At 37.5% G+C, this 18,510-nt stretch overlaps 1 protein-coding gene across 1 annotated transcript in view; it reads right to left on the bottom strand.

Annotated features, from left to right (window-relative positions):
* Positions 1-1,151: 1,151 nt before the first annotated feature.
* The window catches only part of LOC150056313 (uncharacterized), a 60,411-nt gene continuing 43,052 nt past the window's right edge, over positions 1,152-18,510 (bottom strand). The window contains exon 2 of the mRNA XM_090342772.1: positions 1,152-2,622. Within this exon, the coding sequence (XP_090198898.1) occupies positions 1,576-2,472 (897 nt within the window). The 5' untranslated portion in view covers positions 2,473-2,622 and the 3' untranslated portion in view covers positions 1,152-1,575. The remainder of the gene's footprint in view (positions 2,623-18,510) is intronic.

Genomic DNA, 18,510 nt, shown 5'->3' with positions numbered 1-18,510 from the left:
TGTGCACAATATGTACAATGTTTACAATAGGTGTGAGACATCAAATGTACTTAACTACCATTTTCTTAAACTGCTTATCTTCTGTTGCTTGCCATTTATAATCTGCCAAATCTTCTAGTCCTTTGTGCATGTATAATTTAGAACCATCTGTTCTATGTGCTTTTAACTATTTAAACATTTTCCACCTACCTACAATTCACATAAATGGCAGAATCAATTCATTCACGCTTTCTATATACCATTTTACATGAAGAAAATTCCTGGATCAATAACAGATAACACCAAAGACTGCTACAGAAATTTAAAGTATATCCTCCACAATATAAGTTTTCCATGTCAGACAAAGCTTTTCAGTGTATTCAGAAGTGTTTCTATTAGCTTTTTTTTTTAAAGTTAATTGTCGTCAATGTTTTTCCCCAATCCAGAAGACAAAGAGAATGCAAATTAAATACAGACAGTTTCATGTCCTTGTTAGAAGAGATGTAAATATGCTGACTGAAAATGACTATGGGAGACAGAATTTCACTTTCCCATTCAATTTACACTGCCTCTTATTTATATACTAGTCTGTGAGTTGTATAGTTAAGTTTGATCATGTGACCAATTCAACTTTGGTGAGGTGAGAAACTATTTTAGACAATCGAATTAAAACACTAGTTTGTATTTATTTTTTCATAATGGCTGAGAGTGCACAGCTAGAGATTGTAAATCTATTCTTAAATTTTTACCAATCCTGACTTACAAAGTGCTACTAAACATTTAAAGTATCTCGAAGTATTTTAAAAGGTTTTCTTTTTAAATATAACTAAGCGAAAGAACATTTTATTACAAGAGGGGAGGTAGGTAAACTAAGTAATGTTTGCATAAATATTACAGTAGCCAATTAAAGAAAAATCCATGAGAGAACAAGAAGAAAGTATGATGACTGCAAATATATAGTAAACGTTTAAAGAATTAAAAATCATGCACCCAAATACTAGGTGACTACTAAATGGCACAACAAAAGTTTACATCATTTTTCTTACACACAACCTTCCACCTGTTACCAAACATAAAATGCGAGAAGGCTATTCTGCTCCGTTTTGTTAGCAAAACGCAAAATTAAGTTACAAAACTTGACATTAAGCAATAAGTCACAGGAACCATTAAAATGGATAAATTGAGAAAAAATACTTCTGAGAAAATTTCACGATGAAGTTTACATGACGTCACTGGACCCCTAAACATTTCCTAAACTTTGAACTTTATTATCCAGACACGCTTTTACCCTTCCTAGGGCTTCTTTTCCTTCCTCAAAAATATAAAAACAGACTTGGGAATAAAAATTGCCCAAGATGGCGAAACGCTTGTTGTTTAGAGGGCAGGGGAAAAAATGGAGGATATTGTAATATACACAAAGGGATAAATTTGAACAACTCGACCGCGGACTGCAGCTGCTTCGCTCGACAAGGAAGCAACACACAAAAGATAAATACGGAGGGAGGAAGGGAAATCCCCCCAACGGCGGGGCCGGCTCTGCCCCTCGCCGCCCCGGCCTCCGTTTCCAAGTTCCAGTCGTGGGGTTCGTGGAAGTAGTTAGGGGGAGCCGGGAGGGCGCAGGGGGAAGGGAGCAGGCAGAGGGAGGAGCAGAGCGGAACGCGCGGCGTGGCGGGGAAGCCGGCCCGCGCACACCCGGCCTGGCGACGCCACCCACGCGGGCCCCCGGCACCCGCGAGCCGCGCCGACCTCGCGGGGCCCCGCGCGGGTCCGCCGCCCCACCCCCACCGCCCAGCTCCCGGGCTCCAGGGAGGCTTCGCCGGGGTGGGAGAGGCGCAGCCCGTCGGCCGGCGAGGCTGGAGGGGCGGAGGCAAAAGAGGGCAGCGGGAGGCGCTCTGGGGTGGGGGCGACGTGCGAAGTACCCCGACCGGGCGGTCGCGGACGCGCCGGGCGAGGAGCCCCCGCCGCCCCGCAGCCGGAGGCTGGTTGTTGGGGCTCTGGTGGTGGTGGTTGGTTGTTTTTTTTTTCTTTTTCTTTTTTTTTCGCCTCAGCAAAACTGTTGGCGGCTACCCGGGCGGGCGCTGGACGTGGCCGGGCAGGACGGCGGCGCGCGGCCCGGTGGCGGCCGGCACAAAGGAGGTGGACTGGCCGCTGCGGGCGGGCCCGAGGGCGGCGCGCGGCCCGGCCGGACCCCGGTCCCGCACCGGGGCCAGGAGTAAAGTTTACGTTCTCCCGAGACCGCACCCCCGCACCCCCAGGACCGCGCCGGTCCGGGCCGCCTCCCCAAACTCCTCCCGGGATCCCGAGCGGCACCCCCTCTTCCAGCCAGCACAACAAAGGGACTCGGCGACCGGCGAGGGTAAACAGCGGCGGCGGCGGCGGCGGCGGCGGAGGGCGGCCGGGCGTCGGGACCTCAACTCCGGAGTCCCGGCGGCTCGCCGGAGCCCGGCCGCGGCTCCTCTCCCCACCGCCGGCCCCGCATCCCGGGACCTCCATCCCACCCCCTCACACCCGAGGGTCTCGTCCAACTCACCTTCACTTTCCAACTGAGAGTTGCGGCCGACGGGAGCTGTGCCTTTCCCAGATGGTTTTAGGGGTTCCGATTTTTTTTAAATCCCCACCGCCTCCTGATTCCTAGTATAATTTCTGCAAGAAAAGTGTAGAGAGTTGGAGTGGAGGTGCGATTTGTGATCGGGAAAGCCCCGGGCTCCGTCCTCCTCCGTCTTCCGCCTCTCTCCCTCTGATTAGTTCCTATCCAGCAGCAGATTGAAGCAGGAGATGATTCTTCTCAAGGTTTGTTCAGCAGCTTCACTTCTAGGCGAAGGCTTCATGAACCAAGTGACGTCAACCAACAAGGCTTCTCTCTCTCTCTCTCTCTCTCTCTCTCTCTCTCTCTCTCTCTCTCTCTCTCTCTCTCTCTCTCTCTCTCTCTCTCTCTGTCTCACAATGAAAGTTGCTGTTAACAAGGGAAAAAGAGAGAATTGTTTATGCCATTTCGGTTCCAATAATAAATGACCTATCAGCTCTAAATGAGCCCACGACTGGGGGTGCTTCTTCCTTCCAAGAACACTGCTTTGCGTTCGCTTTGCTCTGTCCCAGGAAAAAGTTAAGAAACTTACATGTTTTACGTTTAGAAGGAGACAGGACAAAAATAAAACAAATTAAAAAAAGGTTGAAGATTTTATTCTTTTTAAGTAAGTGCATGAATAGGGAGCATAGATTAACCATCTTTGACTGAGGTTTGTAAACACAGAATTCTGTCGAAATCTACAAACCCGACTAAATTAAAATGCGAAGTATTTGTGACTGTTAGGACTCAAAAAGCAGAAGACGAGGTGATTCCAGGGCAAAAATATTAGTGATTCTTCACAGCAAGTTAAACAGCTATAATATTTATGCACTGAATTAAAATTTAAATATAAGATATTTAAATTGTTACTTGTAGACGTTTAAAAGATATACATACAGACTTAAAGAGTAATCTCCATTTTTTTCCTTTCTAGTTTGATGAGGTTAAAAAATAGCTAATTGCAGCAATTGAACTCTTAAAAAAAAAACTAATGAGTTAAGACTACTAGAGCATTAGTTCCCACCTTTAAACTACACAGACAATATGCTTTTGGCTCCCAGAATCTAGACCAACTTACTGTTTTTACCCTTACACTCCCGCTTGCAATTCCCACATCCTGCAACCAATCAAGTTAACTAAGGCAGAGTGCATGCCTCTCCAGAAGTACACCTCACAGCTTCCGAAACATGATTTTAAAAAACAAAACAATAAGACCTTTAACCTTGATAACGCTTTATCACCCATGGATAGAGATAATTTTTTAAATCACTGAGATAGAGATTGTTTTCCTTAAGACGCTAAAATATCAATGTTTAAATAATCACAAATTACTGATTTAATTTTCAGAATGAAGAGCAAGTAAAATGTAATCTGTAGGAGAATCTGAACACATACGAATATTTTTATACATATATGGATAAATGTAACTTAAAAGATGCTATTGTTTTATGTTTCCTCCTCAACCACTGGCTGTGATTTTAATTGTGCTGGAGGATCTTCATTAGTATTAACACATGGGGAGATTTCACAAAGCTGCTTCATTAGGAAGGGAAAAAAAAGCTGGCAGACTAGGTCTTTTTGCATGCACTGAGAATGTCAGCCTTACCTCGGTCATTTGTAACATAATAAGTGCAAGTACAATGATTGCAATGCAGGAGCTCTGGGGGAAGGGCAGAAATACTGCCTGTCTAATAGGGATATCTGAAAAGAAGGCTGCTCATTACATAGTAAAATGTATGCTAAAAATTAGTGAAGATGATGTCTCAGGAGACTGATGCTAAATAAATTAATGTGCTGATATGTTTTTAATTATTATTTTTGTAGTAGTTTATTTCATTCTCAGGATTCACATTGAGCAGCAAAGCTGTGCTAGCACTTATTGATTTTTTTCCCTGCCACATTCCCGGAATACAGATTTTAATCATTTCACTACACCACACTCAGTAATTTCATTAAAAACTGGAATCTTCCATCCCCAGAAAAGCATTTAATTTCAATGACATACAATTTCTCTTTTAGCAGCAAACTGTCTCTACAGTAAAAGCTGGCCTAAGGTTCAAATGCATAATTTAATCCTGAGTTTTCCATGCTCTGCATTCCTTTCAAGCTATAATTTGAGTAACTACCTAATAACTGTAATAAGGACAATAATGTCCTTATAATATATTATTAACTCATATTTAATTAACTCTGAGACCAAACTCTATACATGTATGACAGGGTCAACAATTCTACCATATCAAAATTTACTAATAATATTCCAGAAGAACAACATCCCAAGCCACACTCCAAAAAAGTTCCTGTATTATTCTATAATGGTAGTCATTACTCAAACAACATTTTTAATATGAGAAAGTAAATGGAATTTAGTGATATTCTATGTAAAGAAAGTGCTAGGATACTGATAGGTCAACATCCATTACTGACACTTCCTTAGTCATTAGCATTACAGTTTAAAAACATGATTTTAAAAGAATAAGAAAAAGGGCTGATTTCAGGTTGTCTTCACTTTTTTTGCCTTTTTGGGGGGAGTATTGGGGATCAAACCCAAGACGTTGTACTTGCTAGGCAAGCGCTTTGACACTGAGCTACATCCCAGCCGTGTCTTCATTTTTATAAAGAAGTCTAAAACATGTTTCTCTTGAAATAAAAATACATGGTACACTTATAACTGTTTTAGTGCTTCACAAAGATGTTCAATTTTTGTTATAATAACATTTTAAATTTAGTTTATAGATGACACATTGGTTTGCCAAACAGTAGGTTTCATAAAGATATGTAATTTACATTGCCTGGTTTTTAGAGAAAACCTATGGGACCGAACCTGTAATGAAATTAAATAATAACATATACACGTAACTAATGAATAGGTACATTAGCTACTATATAAAATGCATAGCTATTATATAGGAACTTATCATTCCCGTAAGTCATTGTAAAAAAAAAAAACACAGTTCAAAAAGATTTATTTTAGTATAAACAGGTTAAAATAAAGAAAATTTAAAAAAGTAAAACAGTTCCTGTCCCCCATGCAGGAAATGTAAGTTAAAGACTCTTGAGTATATACAATTTTTAATTGAAGTGATCTACAATACAAACTTGTCTTTTCCCTGATTGTAACATGTTGTAATGACTTAAAATAGAATATTCCTACTCATGAAAAAATGTGAATAAAGAATGAAAGTGTTGATAATGAAAAATGTGATTTTAAGTGCCCCTTAAAACTGCATTTTTATTTCATCAAAAGCTCTCTGTATACTTTTGGAAAATTTTTTGTGACATCTCAAAGACAAAGTTCGATGGAAATCATTAGTTAACAAAATAGTTGGTAAGTGAAAATGTAGAAATAGCTAAAATTTATAAATCCTAATATGTCAACAATTCAGGAATAAAAGCTTTGAATTTTTTAAAATGTAACTTCAAAATAATCCACTAATTGGTTATTTCAATAAATTAATTACTCAATTTAATCTATTAAATTAATCTCTGGACTACTTTTTTAAAAATAGTAATGTACTAGAAATTTTAAACTGGATCACTCCAGTTATTCAGTATCGTCTTACTAAGAACTTGTATTCAAATTGTTATTTTTTAATCTGAACTCTTCCTTTTTTCATGTTGTCACACTTGCTCATTCCAGAGATTGGATCATAATCAGTTGAGTAGAAAAGTTAGATAAAATAATTACTATAGTTATATTTATTCCCAATCACACTTATTCTTCCCAAGATCACCTAAATTAGCCCTTAATCATGTACATTTACAGAACTGTGAGTTTTATGATGAAGCATATCTTTCCTATTCTTAATGATAATTCTGAAATTCTATATGTTATATACACCTATCCCACAGACCAGTCCTCCACTGTGAAAAAATGTTGTATTTTCTTCTGTAAAGCACCATCTGCTTTTAGGACCAAGATATATACACAGATGGACAGAAACCTGATTTACTACTGTAGGTATTGTCAGTGGTTACTGAAAAAAAAGGAATTGCTGTATATAGTACAAAGTATAGGAGGCTGACTGCAAAGAAAAACAGACAAAAGATTTCAATAGTATAACCACTGTAGTGTCTTCTTTCTGTTTCAATCACTACAGAGTAATGAAGCTATGTTTTCATTCACTGAACAATTGAGTGATTGCTATATGCTATGTGCTATGCTAGAGGCTAAAAAAACATGAAAACCACTTTCTAGTTGATGTTGAAAGTGGATTTCCCGAGAGATTAGGTACTGATATAAAGCAAATTATAAAGATTATAATAAAGAGAATAAAGATGGATCAACTAGACTAACAAAGGATTTATCAAAAAGAATCTTGTGAAACTGCCCTCAAATACTGAACCTTCACTGGCAAATAATTTGGTAGGTAGAGGGAAAGAGATATACTAAGAGAAAGCAACTGTAAGTATAAATACAAAGAGCTATTAGGTCTGGTGTCTATCCACTAGTGAAAAATTGAGTTTAGCAAAAATATGCAGAGTGAGGAGGACAGGAATAAGTCCATAAAAGTCGGCACCTATCTAATGGTGAAAGCCCTCAGGTACCTTGTAAAGGTAGTTGAATTTATCCTGAGACCAACAAAGATGCAAAAAGGATTAACAGGATTGACCTTGATTTGAAGGAACAACAATGTGTAATGCAAATACAGACTATAATCTAAAGAGATTGTTTAGCACTCCATGAGAAAAGTGTTTAAAAGACAGTGACATTAGAGGTTTAGAACTAGATTTTTTTTTAGGTAAAAATTCAATTAGGCAACTAACAGAAATAAAATTTTGGGGAAGAAAACAATGAAGTAATACTGCAGGGAATTCTAGTTGAAGGAATTGGTCAAGTGCTAGAGTCATTAACTCTGGTCTGAAATACATAAGCAATAAAAATTTGTAAGGGATTCTAGAATTAGAATTTGGTATAATGTTCTGTAGGCTCTTTAAGTAAAAAAAGATCACAGCTACAAAGCTTTTTCAAAATGTACTTACCAGTCTGTCTCCATTCTACTCTTCTTTCTCCCTTACTTCTTTTTTTCTTTCCTTCAACCCCTACATGTTTCTGATACACATTTCTGATTAAGAAAACTGCCATAAAGAGAAATTTATTATAAGACTCACTGACAGAAAATTGGATATAGCCTTGAAAAAGAGTGGGGTAGTAATCATATCAGAGAAGAAATATTACAAAATTTGTAATTGTTGGCAATTAGATCATGAGTAAAAAATGAACAAAAAATTACCCCATCTGACTTTGGTACCTTGTGTATTGTTTATACTTTTCTTTTTAGTTTGAATTAGGGAAGGGAAGGGGATCAACAAGATGATGAGACAAAGGACAATGGATGAACCAGTGTAACAGTGAATTCAGCATGCAATATTTTGGAAATGAACTTTACAACTCCAGAGGAGATTGGGGAAGGGAAAGTAGGAGAAAAACATGGGAAGGGGTATCAATGTTCAAGAAGCAATGTACTCATTGCCTTATGAATGTAACTGTAACCCTTCTATACATTACTCTGACAATAAAACATAAGACACAAAACCAGATAGCCAATCCTAGCTACTCAGGAAGCTGAGATCCAGATTGAGGCCAGCCCAGGATGAAGTCTACAACATTCCATCTTCAAAAAGCTTAAGTGAGATCCTGAATTCAATTCCTATACTGGCAAAAAAAAAAAAAAAAGCTAAATAAAATAGATGAACTTTCTGTACTTTCTGTATATGCTGTTGGAATAACTACAATAAATATGGAGAAGGGAAGCTGTAGTTCAATGATAAAGCATAAATTTATCATGAATGAGAGGTCCTATATTTAATTCCAGCAGCCCACCAACAATAATTAATAATACACAAAATAGTTCAACAGTTTTATATACTTGTTATATATTATTATATCTTCCTGTGGCTATTCCTTAGGAATAATAATTTGAGTTAACAAAAAAACAGCAAGTTGGGACTGGAAGTGTGACATAAATGTTAGAGAACCTGCCTAACAAGCAAGAAGTTTTTAGTCCAAACTCTGGTACCACTGAGAAAAAAAAATCCCAGCACCCCATTTCAACTGTATTCACTCTTTCATCCTCCTTAGCCTAAATCCTTCTTAGAACCCAGCCCCAAATATTCTCTATCTCCCCCACATCTCCCTATTAATCTACAATTGTCATTGGGGTTTTTCTTTAAACTGTTTTCACATAAATTTGCAATGCATTTCAAAATTATTCACTATTTTTCCCTTCCCCCCTCTTCCTATTCCTCTCCTAAATAAACCAGGAGCTCGATCCATTTTCTGTGTTTATCCATGTATGTCTGTGTGTATACAATATGTATACATGACCATGAACATGTTTTTGTATGTGTAGCTTCCACATGAGTGAAAATGTGAGATACTGTGGAGTGGGGGTTGAGCTTGACTTGTCTCATTCCATATAATATCCCCCAATTGAATCCATTTTTCCATAAGTGATATGATTTAATTTTATAACATATATCATATATTATTATATCATATCTGTGATATATAATATATTATGCATGATATATCATATATAACAACATATCATTTATGATTTATATATTATATGTGTAATATATTTATCATAGTATAGTATAGTATATATATTTTATATTGTGTTACATATAATGTAATATACCACATACACAGAAAAAGCCGGAAATGGGGCTGTGACTCAAGTGGTAGGTAGAGCTCTAGCCTTGAGAAAGTCCAAGGACAGCACTCAGACCCTGAGTTCACACCCCAGGACTGGCAAAAAAAAAAAAAAGTCAATAGTTTCAAATTTAAAAAGTACTTTTTTAAATCCCCAGAACTTATCACCTCTTATTTTATTCCTCTATTTTTTTATGTACTGGTCGCTATTTTTATCCATTATGGGATAATCAACAACAACAAAAAATGTATACTGGGCACTGGTGGTTCACACACCAGTAATCCTGGATACTAAGAAGGCAAGAATCTGAGGATCACTATTCAAAGCCAGACTAGGAAGAGAAGTCCAAGTGACTTTTTATCTACAATTACCTAGCAAAAAGTTGAAGTGGAGGTGTATCTCAAGCGGCAGAGCACTAGCCTTAAGCAAAAAAGCCAAGTGAGCTCAAGAGGTTATAAGTTCAAACCCTAGTACTATCACAACCTTTCCCACCTCCCCCATAAAAGAATAAATGATACGCTTTTTCATTTTAACATATAAGCATGCTTTTTTCAGAAACTGTTTTTAAATATTTGCCAGCACATCTCTGTGAGAAAAAACAATTACCTTGAGGAGTGCCCAGTCCAACTAAGAACAGTTCACACCCAAGAATGTCTGATACATTATTACTACTAATAGAGATATTTCGAAGTAAATACAGAGTAGAAGAAAAGATTGCTGCTTGTTTTTTTTTTTCTGGGTAGAGGAAAGGCAATGCTTATTTTTCTTTGCTTTTTTATTTGAAAAGTCATCCTACCATTATTAAAACTTTCCCTTGCAGTTTTTCCTCAATTATTTTCAGCATTAGAATTTCTAATAATGTAGGCCTGAAGGAGAGCTTCAAACTGTTCAAGGGACTGACATACAGCATTTCTTTCTGAAATCACTGATATGGTATATTTTAAAATCATAATGAAATGTTATATATGATTTCAAAACTTCACATGACTACTTTCCCTCTTGACCATATTTTGAGTTTCAAACTAATTTTATATCACTGCTCATTCTTTACACACCATTTTAAAAGTATATATATTCATAGCGCAACATACAATCATGAATATAATTGTTACTTCCTTTAACAACTGAATCAAAATCAGTTTTTGTTTATAGACAATTGTGCTCTGGAAATAGTACAATATGAGAATTAGTGTTCAAGTATAATCTCTTTAAGTAATATACAGTGATGGATTTTTTTTGGTCAGTCGTAGGGCTTAAACTCAGGGCCTATGCACTGTCCCTAAACTTTTAGTTCAAGAATAGTGCTCTACTATTTTGAGCCACAGCATCACTTAGTTTTCTGGTGATTAATTTGAGATAAGACGTTCACAGACTTTTTTGCTCTGGCAGACTGGCTTTGAATGGTGATCCTGAAATCTCAGCCTCCTAAGAAGGTGGGATTACAAGAGTGAGCCAGCAGCACCCAGTTTACACTGATGTTCTTATAAAACTAGTATTCTCTGAGTATAAGTTTCAACATACCATTTTCAGAAAAGTCAGACTCACAAAAGAATTGCAAACCAAAATTTAAAACTATTTTCCCTTTTACTGCATGGGTTTTTAGTGATTCAAAAAAGAATAAGGGGCTAGGGTGATGGTTCAATAGCAGAGTACATATATATGTGCTTCAGGCCTGAATGCAACCTCTAGCATTGCTGGAGAGTTGAAGCATTGTGCAAGAAAAATTGTCAAGTACATCTCCCTCTACAAGTAAAATGTAGAGATCAAAGATTCACTCACTCTTCTCCCACATAGTAAATGTGCTTTACTATTATTTATCATTGATATTAGTGTTTCCAAAAGTATCAAATATTTAAGATTTGCCTTCACATCAGACACAATATTTTATTATTCTGCGGCTTTAATAAACATGGCAATGGGGTTTTATATGACTTTCCTCTGAAAAGTCCAATATTGAACAATAATTTCTTTCTTTTTTGCCAGTCCTGGTGACTGAACTCAGGGCATGAGCACTATCCTTGGGCTTTCTGAAGGTTAGAGCTCTACCACTTGAGCCATAGCACCACTTCCAGCTTTTTCTATGTATATGGTACCAAGGAATCGAACCTGGGGCTTTGTGCACGCTAGGCAAGCATTCTACCACCAGGCCAAACTCCCGGCCCTCAAATTAATTTTTATAACTTTTTTCATATTTAATCAAGAGGAAAAGTCCTAAGAGAGAAAACTAATCTTAATGGATGATCTAGATGATTCTTGGTGATTTTAACACACCACTCTCACCTATGGACAGACTAACCAGGCAAAAACTCAACAGAGAAACCTCAGAATTGAACAACTGTATAGACCAAGTAGATCTAACAGACAATCTGCAGATTATTTCACCGAGCAACAACACAATATATGTTTTTTTTTCAGCAGCACATGGAACCACATTTTAGGGCATAAAACAAACCTGTGCAAATTCAGAAACACTGAAATTATTTCCTGCATTCTCTCAGACCTCAAGAGCATCAAATTGGAACTGAACACCAACCTCCACCAACAAAAACCCTGTAACTCATGGAGATTGAACAACACATTGTTGACCAATGGGTCATCAAGGAGATCAGAACAGAAATTCAACAGTTTATGAAATTTAACAAAAAGGAGCACACAAAATACCACCTCCTTTGGGAAACAGCAAAGGCAGTACTCAGAGGAAAACTTATAACTCTGAGTGCCTACAATCACAAATTGAAAAAATTGCAAACCAACAATTTAATGTGTCACCTTAAGCTCCTGGAAAAAGAGCAACAAACCAACCCTAATCCCAGTAGAAGGAAGCAAATTATTAAAAATCAAAGCAGAATAAAATGAATTGGAGTCCAAAAAAACTATAGAAAGAATCAACAAAACAAGGAGTTGGTTCTTGGAAAAAATTGACAAAATTGACAGACCCTTAGCAAATCTTACCAGAAAAAGAAGGGAGTAAACCCAAACAAACAAAATCACACACGAGAATGGTAATATCACGACAGAAATTACCAAGTTCCAGAGCATCATGAGAGAATACTTTTCAAACCTTTATGCCAACAAATTTGAGAATCTAGAAGAAATGGATGAATTTCTAGCCAATATTAACATACCCACACTGAACCAAGAAGACCTAATCCAATAAACAGACCTATTTCAAGCACTGAAATAGAAATGGCAATAAGAGACCTTCCACCTAAGAAAAGCCCAGGGCCAGATGGATTCATAGCTGAATCCTATAAGGTCTTCAAAACAGAGCTCACACCAATACTCCTCAAGCTCTTCAACGAAATTGAAAACAAAGGCTCTTTGCCAAACTCATTCTACAAAGACACTATAAACCTCATCCCCAAACCAGACAGAGATTCATCAAAGAAAGAGAACTATAGACCCATTTCTTTGATGAATATTGATGCAAAACTTCTCAACAAAATACTGGCCAACCGTCTACAACAACTCATCAAAAAAATCATACAACATGATCAAACAGGATTCATCACAGGGATGCAAAGCTGGTTCAACATATGCAAATCAATTAATATGATTCAACATATCAACAGGAGCAAGGACAAAAACCATGTGATTGTCTCAATAGATGCAGAAAAGGCAACTGACAAAATCCAATACCCCTTTATGCTAAAAGCTTTGGAGAAACTAGGAATCCATGGAACATTTCTCAGTATAATAAAAACTGTGTATGAAAAACCCACAGCTAGCATTGTCCTTAATGGCGAAAAGCTAAAACCATTCCCTCTAAAATCAAGAATGAGACAAGGATGCCCACTCTCTCCACTCCTCTTTAACATACTATTAGAATTCCTAGCCAGTGCAATAAGGCAAGAAGCAAGCATAAAGGGCATCCAATAGGGAAAGAGGAAGTGAAACTTTCCCTCTTTGGAGATGACATGATTCTGTATTTAAAGAACCCTATGGACTCCACTCACAAGCTCCTTGAGCTGCTTCAAAACTTTGGCAAGGTAGCAGGGTACAATATTAATCCTCAAAAATCAACTGCCTTCCTATATTGCCAACAGTGAGAGGAACGAGGCAACAATCAGGGAAGCAACTCCTTTTGCAATAGCCTCAAAAAAAAAAAATGAAGTACCTAGGAATTAACGTAACTAAGGATGTAAAGGACCTTTTTTTTTTTGCCAGTCCTGGGCTTGAGCTCAGGGCCTGAGCACTGTCCTTGGACTTTCTCAAGGCTAGAGCTCTACCACTTGAGCCTCAGCACCACTTCTGGCTTTTTTCTATGTATGTGGTACCGAGGAATCGAACCCGGGTGTTCATGCATGCTAGGCAAGCTCTTTAACCACTAGGCCAAACTCCCAGCCCATAAAGGACCTTTTTGATGAAAACTTTAAAACCCTGAAAAAGGAAATTAAAGCAGAACTGAGGAAATGGAAAAACCTCCCATGCTCCTGGATTGGAAGAATCAACATCGTGAAAATGGCAGTCTTGCCAACAGCTATCTACAAATTCAATGCAATACCCATCAATATCCCAATGACATTCTTTAAAAAAATAGAAGAGGCAAACCAATATTTCATAGGAATAATAAAAGATACAGAACCAACCTAGATGTCCCTCAGTTGATGAGTGGATCAACAAGATGTGGTATTTATACACAATGGAATTCTATGCTGCTGCCAGAAAGAACGAAATCACCCCATTTTAAGGAAATGGAAAGACTTAGAAAAAATCATATTCAGTGAAATAAGCCAGAGTCAAAGGAACATAGGCTCAATGGTTTCCCTCATTTGTCATAACCAGTAGAAACCTTGGGCTCTCCTAGCAGAGATTCACAATAGAACGAAATCTAGATACATAAGGCCATATAGTATGACGCTAAATGTAAGGACCTCCAGGATATAGAAACAAAAGCCATACAATGAGTGTTTGTTGTCCTTAATATACTATGTTATCTCTCATCTCTTTTGCTGTCCCTTGGCTATCTCATATTGTTACAATATTTCACCTTGTTATCTGATACATTTTATATGTGCTTAATTGTTTATTTGAAATTGGATAGGGAAGGGGGGAAATCAATATGAGCGGGGCAGGGTGGGGGGAGGAGGGGAGGGAAATGGGGACCATGTCATGAGAAAGGGTATCAATATTTGTGAAGTAATGTACCTTCTATCTGATGAATATAATGTAACCGTTCTATTAATTACAATACAAATATGTGGAAAAAACAGATGATCTGGAAACAAGGATACAAGCTAGATTTTTTAATGGTAAAGCAAAATGACTATCTTGTAATTATGACTAAAGTGGGAGAACAATTTATGACAACCCTATTTCGGGGAAAAGATGTGTGACATTCATACTAGCAACTACTCTACCACTAATTTACACCCCAGGGCTACCTGTGGTAACCTATGCGCAGCTTAGTTTTGCTGTTTTCCATTCTGTTTTTTGAGCTGGAGTCTTTTCTCCAGGTCATTGAGATGGATGACTTTTCTGCTGCGGGTGGCCTGGAATCATAGTCCTCCTGTTCTGTCTTCCAATGAGCTATAGTTACAGGCAAGAGCCATCAGCACCTGACTACTTTTGTTGGAGAAATGGTTTTGTAGTTTTCTGAGAAAACCCTACCTCCTCCAGTGTAGGAATGTATCTTATTTTCAGTGGTAGAACTTCTTTGGAATTTAGACCATTCCCTCAATTCATGGGTCCAGAGATTATGCTTTGCTGAGAAATCGGCTCAAATTTTGCTTTTTTCCTTCCATTGCATATGCCAAGTCAATACTTAGTACTCTACTGTTATACCCAGCTGCTCAATTTAATTTCCTGTTTCTGTTTGCTTCTTTGGTACTGTACTTCCCAGTGTCCAGAACTACTAGGAAAAAAACACTGTTTGTAATCCACCTGGTTTATAACACTTTGTTGTTATACCAGCCTAATTGACTAAGGCAATAATAGAAAGTGTAAAGTGGTCAGATGCTGTATGTATTTTGAAAGCTGGGATAAAAGTGTATAAAGTATAATAGAAGGAAAACAGCTGGATGCTAATAGCTCAAATCTGTAATCCTGGCTACTCAGGAGGCAGAGATCTGAGAGTTGCAGTTCAAAGCTAGTCCAGGCAGGGAAGTCCTTAAGACTTCCCTGAAGTCAGAAATGGAGCTGTGGCTCAAGTGGTAGAGCACTAGCTTTGAGCACAAAAGTTCTAGGAGGAGGAGGAGGAGGAGGAGGAGGAGGAGAAAGAGGAGAAGGAGGATGGGGAGGAGGGAGGAGTAGGAGGAGGAAGAAGAAGAAAAGGAGGAAGAGGAGGAGAAAAAAATACAACCAGACTAAATACAAGATTTAGTCACAAAAGACTTAAAAATTGGGAGGTTAAGGATTTGGTGTAAAGCAAAGAGACGGGTGTGAACATCTCCACATGGAGATGGAGATGTTATATATTTTACACATTGGTAGTTCAGTGGAAAATCCTGGTAGGAGACAAATTTGGGAGTTACTTGTTTATGGTATTTGAAGCTGAAAAGGCTGAAATAAGGAGTTAAGTACTAATGGTCAAAACTATTTAGTGTTCCACGATTCAAAGGTTGGAGAAAACAAGGAAAACTGCGAAAAGAAATTGAGAAGTAGGTAAGTGAAGGGAATGAGAAAGCAAGAACAATGTAAAAAAAATTAATGAAAACTATGTTCAAGAAGGAAACTGAAACACTGTTCAAACTGCCATTGATAAACTGGGAAAATGAAAACTTATTAATAACAATCGATAACTGAATATGGCAAAGTAGTTAGAAGGCATTAAAAAAAATCTTTCAGCAGGCATGGTAGTGTGTACCTGTAGTCCCAGCCACTTGGCTGGTGGAGGTGGGAAGACTGCTTTGAGTCCATGAACTCAAGACCAGTCTAGGCTGTGTTAAACAAAAAATTTTCATTGAAGGAATATGTTACCATAAAGCTTTGTTCTGTAAGTGTTCAAAATATATACTTTCTGAGCTCTTGAAAATTTGAGAAGCTTTTTTACATTCCTTTCCTTCAAGAAAATCAACCAAAAATTTTGGTAAGATGGGTCTATGTAACATAGTCCAGAACCTTGAACCCTTTATTCTCCTGACTCAGCCTCCCTAGTGCTGAGATATAGGTAATACCATACAAAAGTCTTTTTATACAGTTAATTGTAAATTGATAAATTATAATTGAATATAATATGACTTATTAAAACAATGCAGAATTAAAGCAAGCTAATTGGCATATACATTATCTCAAATATCATTTCTGGTGGGAAGAATATTTGAAATTACAGATTTTGCAATATGTTACTACATTCAAGATACTATGCAATATATCACAAAGAGAAAAAGAAAGTCCAATTCATTCCTAATTGAAGCATTTTTAACCTGTGTGTGTGTGTGTGTGCATGTATGCACATACCTTCAACTAAGGGCTTAGGGCTTTTACTTGCTCAAAGCTAATGTTTTACCACTGGAGCCACAGCTTTATTTCTGAATTTTTCATTGTTTATGGGAGGTAAGAGTCTCATGGACTTTTTTTCCCAGGCTGGCTTTGAGCCATGATCCTTAGATGTTAACCTCCTGAATAGCTAGAAATATAGGCAAGAGCCACTAGTATCTGGCTTTTTTACCCTTTGACCACTATCTGCCCCTTCCCTTAAACCTTGGTCTCTGATAACCAATTTATGTTCCTTTGAATTCAATTGTCTTCCATTCTGCATGTGTGAGATGATGTGGTATTTGTCTATGTAACTGACATAATGTTCTTCAATTCATCCATATTGTTACAATAACATTTCTTTCCCCCTTCAGAGTGGCATAGTATTCCTTTGTATATATAGATCATATTATTTTCATCCAATCCATTTACAGACTTGTAGGTTAATTCCTTAATTTGACTATTATACCCAGTGCTGAAGTGAGTTTTTTTAATCTACTAACTTCAAATCCATAAATGCCAGAAATAGAATTGCTGAGCTAGGTGAGAATTTTTGAGAAACTTTCGTGGAGGGGTTACATTTTGTGTAACTTTTCTTCACTTGATGACATGCACCAGCTCTTGATTATGAATGATGCTGCTATGAACACTAGCGTGTGACTTCCGGAGGTATAGATTTTCATTTTCTTGCACACCTACTGAAGTGTAGAACTGGTAGGTCTCCTGGTAACTTTCATATTTTACCTTTTGAAGACTGTTTAACCTGCAGTTTACTCCTATCAGAAGCATATTAAGGTTTCATTTCCTTTTTATCTTCTTCAGTGTTTTTTAAAATAACATTTCTGATACCCAGTGACAATATATTTCATATATAAAATTTGCAATGGTTTGGTTTAGTTTTGAGATAGAATAAGTCGGGTAACCTTCACATTCATAAGCCTTCTGCCTCAGCTTTCCAAGTGCTGGGATTACAGAGGCCTTTTCACAACTGCTCTGTGTGTGTGTGTGTGTGTGTGTGTGTGTGTGTGTGTGTGTGTGTGTGTAGTATATGTTCTTTTATGTCTGTTTCTCCATTCTGCAGAATTATTTTGCACTTTAACCATATTGTGTTCATTCTATATTGTTGAATATTCCATTCTAAGTATGTATATACTCACAATTTATTTACCTACCTAATGGTGGTCTAATTTGAGTAACTAAAAATAAAACTGCTGTGTAAAAACTCTAATCTAAAAGGCTGTGTGAACATATGCTTTTTTCCCCCTGGGGCAGAAGCTTAAGAACAAAATAGCTAAATTGTATGGTTGATGTATGTTTAACTATTTAGGCAACTACAAAGTGGCTTTCCAAAGTGGCTTTATAATTTTATATTCCTACCAGCAGTAAAGGAATGTTCCAATTCCTGTACAACCACATAAAAACTTCCAGTTTCTATCTCTAGATTTCCCTATTCTGGGTAGTTCTATGCATAGCATCATACAACATATGGCTGTGTCTGGCTTCTTGTACTTAGCATAACATTATTGAGGCTCATTTGTATTGTTACATTTACTACTACCTCATCCCTTTTTTGTGAACTTACTAAAATCTACTGTAAGAATATTGAACCATTTGTTTACACTTACATTTAGTATATATGAAGTGTTGTCACATTCAAGTACCTGTTTCAATTTTTGTTACAGTGTGGATATGAAATTTGCCCGCCAAAAGCTTACAATATGGAGGGCTGCTCACTTTCATGGTGGATCCATGGACAGTGGCCATATTTTGAAAGATTCTGGAAACTTTAGGAGCTGGGCCTAGTTGGAAGCAGATCACAAAAGGAGTATTGTATCTGTTCATTTCTGCATCTTGTCTGCCATGAGAACCTTCTCTACCACCTGCCCCCAC

Source organism: Megascapheus bottae, chromosome 12 (assembly GCF_031878675.1).
Source record: "Megascapheus bottae isolate mThoBot1 chromosome 12, mThoBot2.hap1, whole genome shotgun sequence".
In the NCBI taxonomy this organism is placed as follows: Eukaryota; Metazoa; Chordata; class Mammalia; order Rodentia; family Geomyidae; genus Megascapheus; species Megascapheus bottae.
Note: the sequence above shows the minus strand (reverse complement) of the source record. Positions and strands in the feature narration are given on the sequence as shown.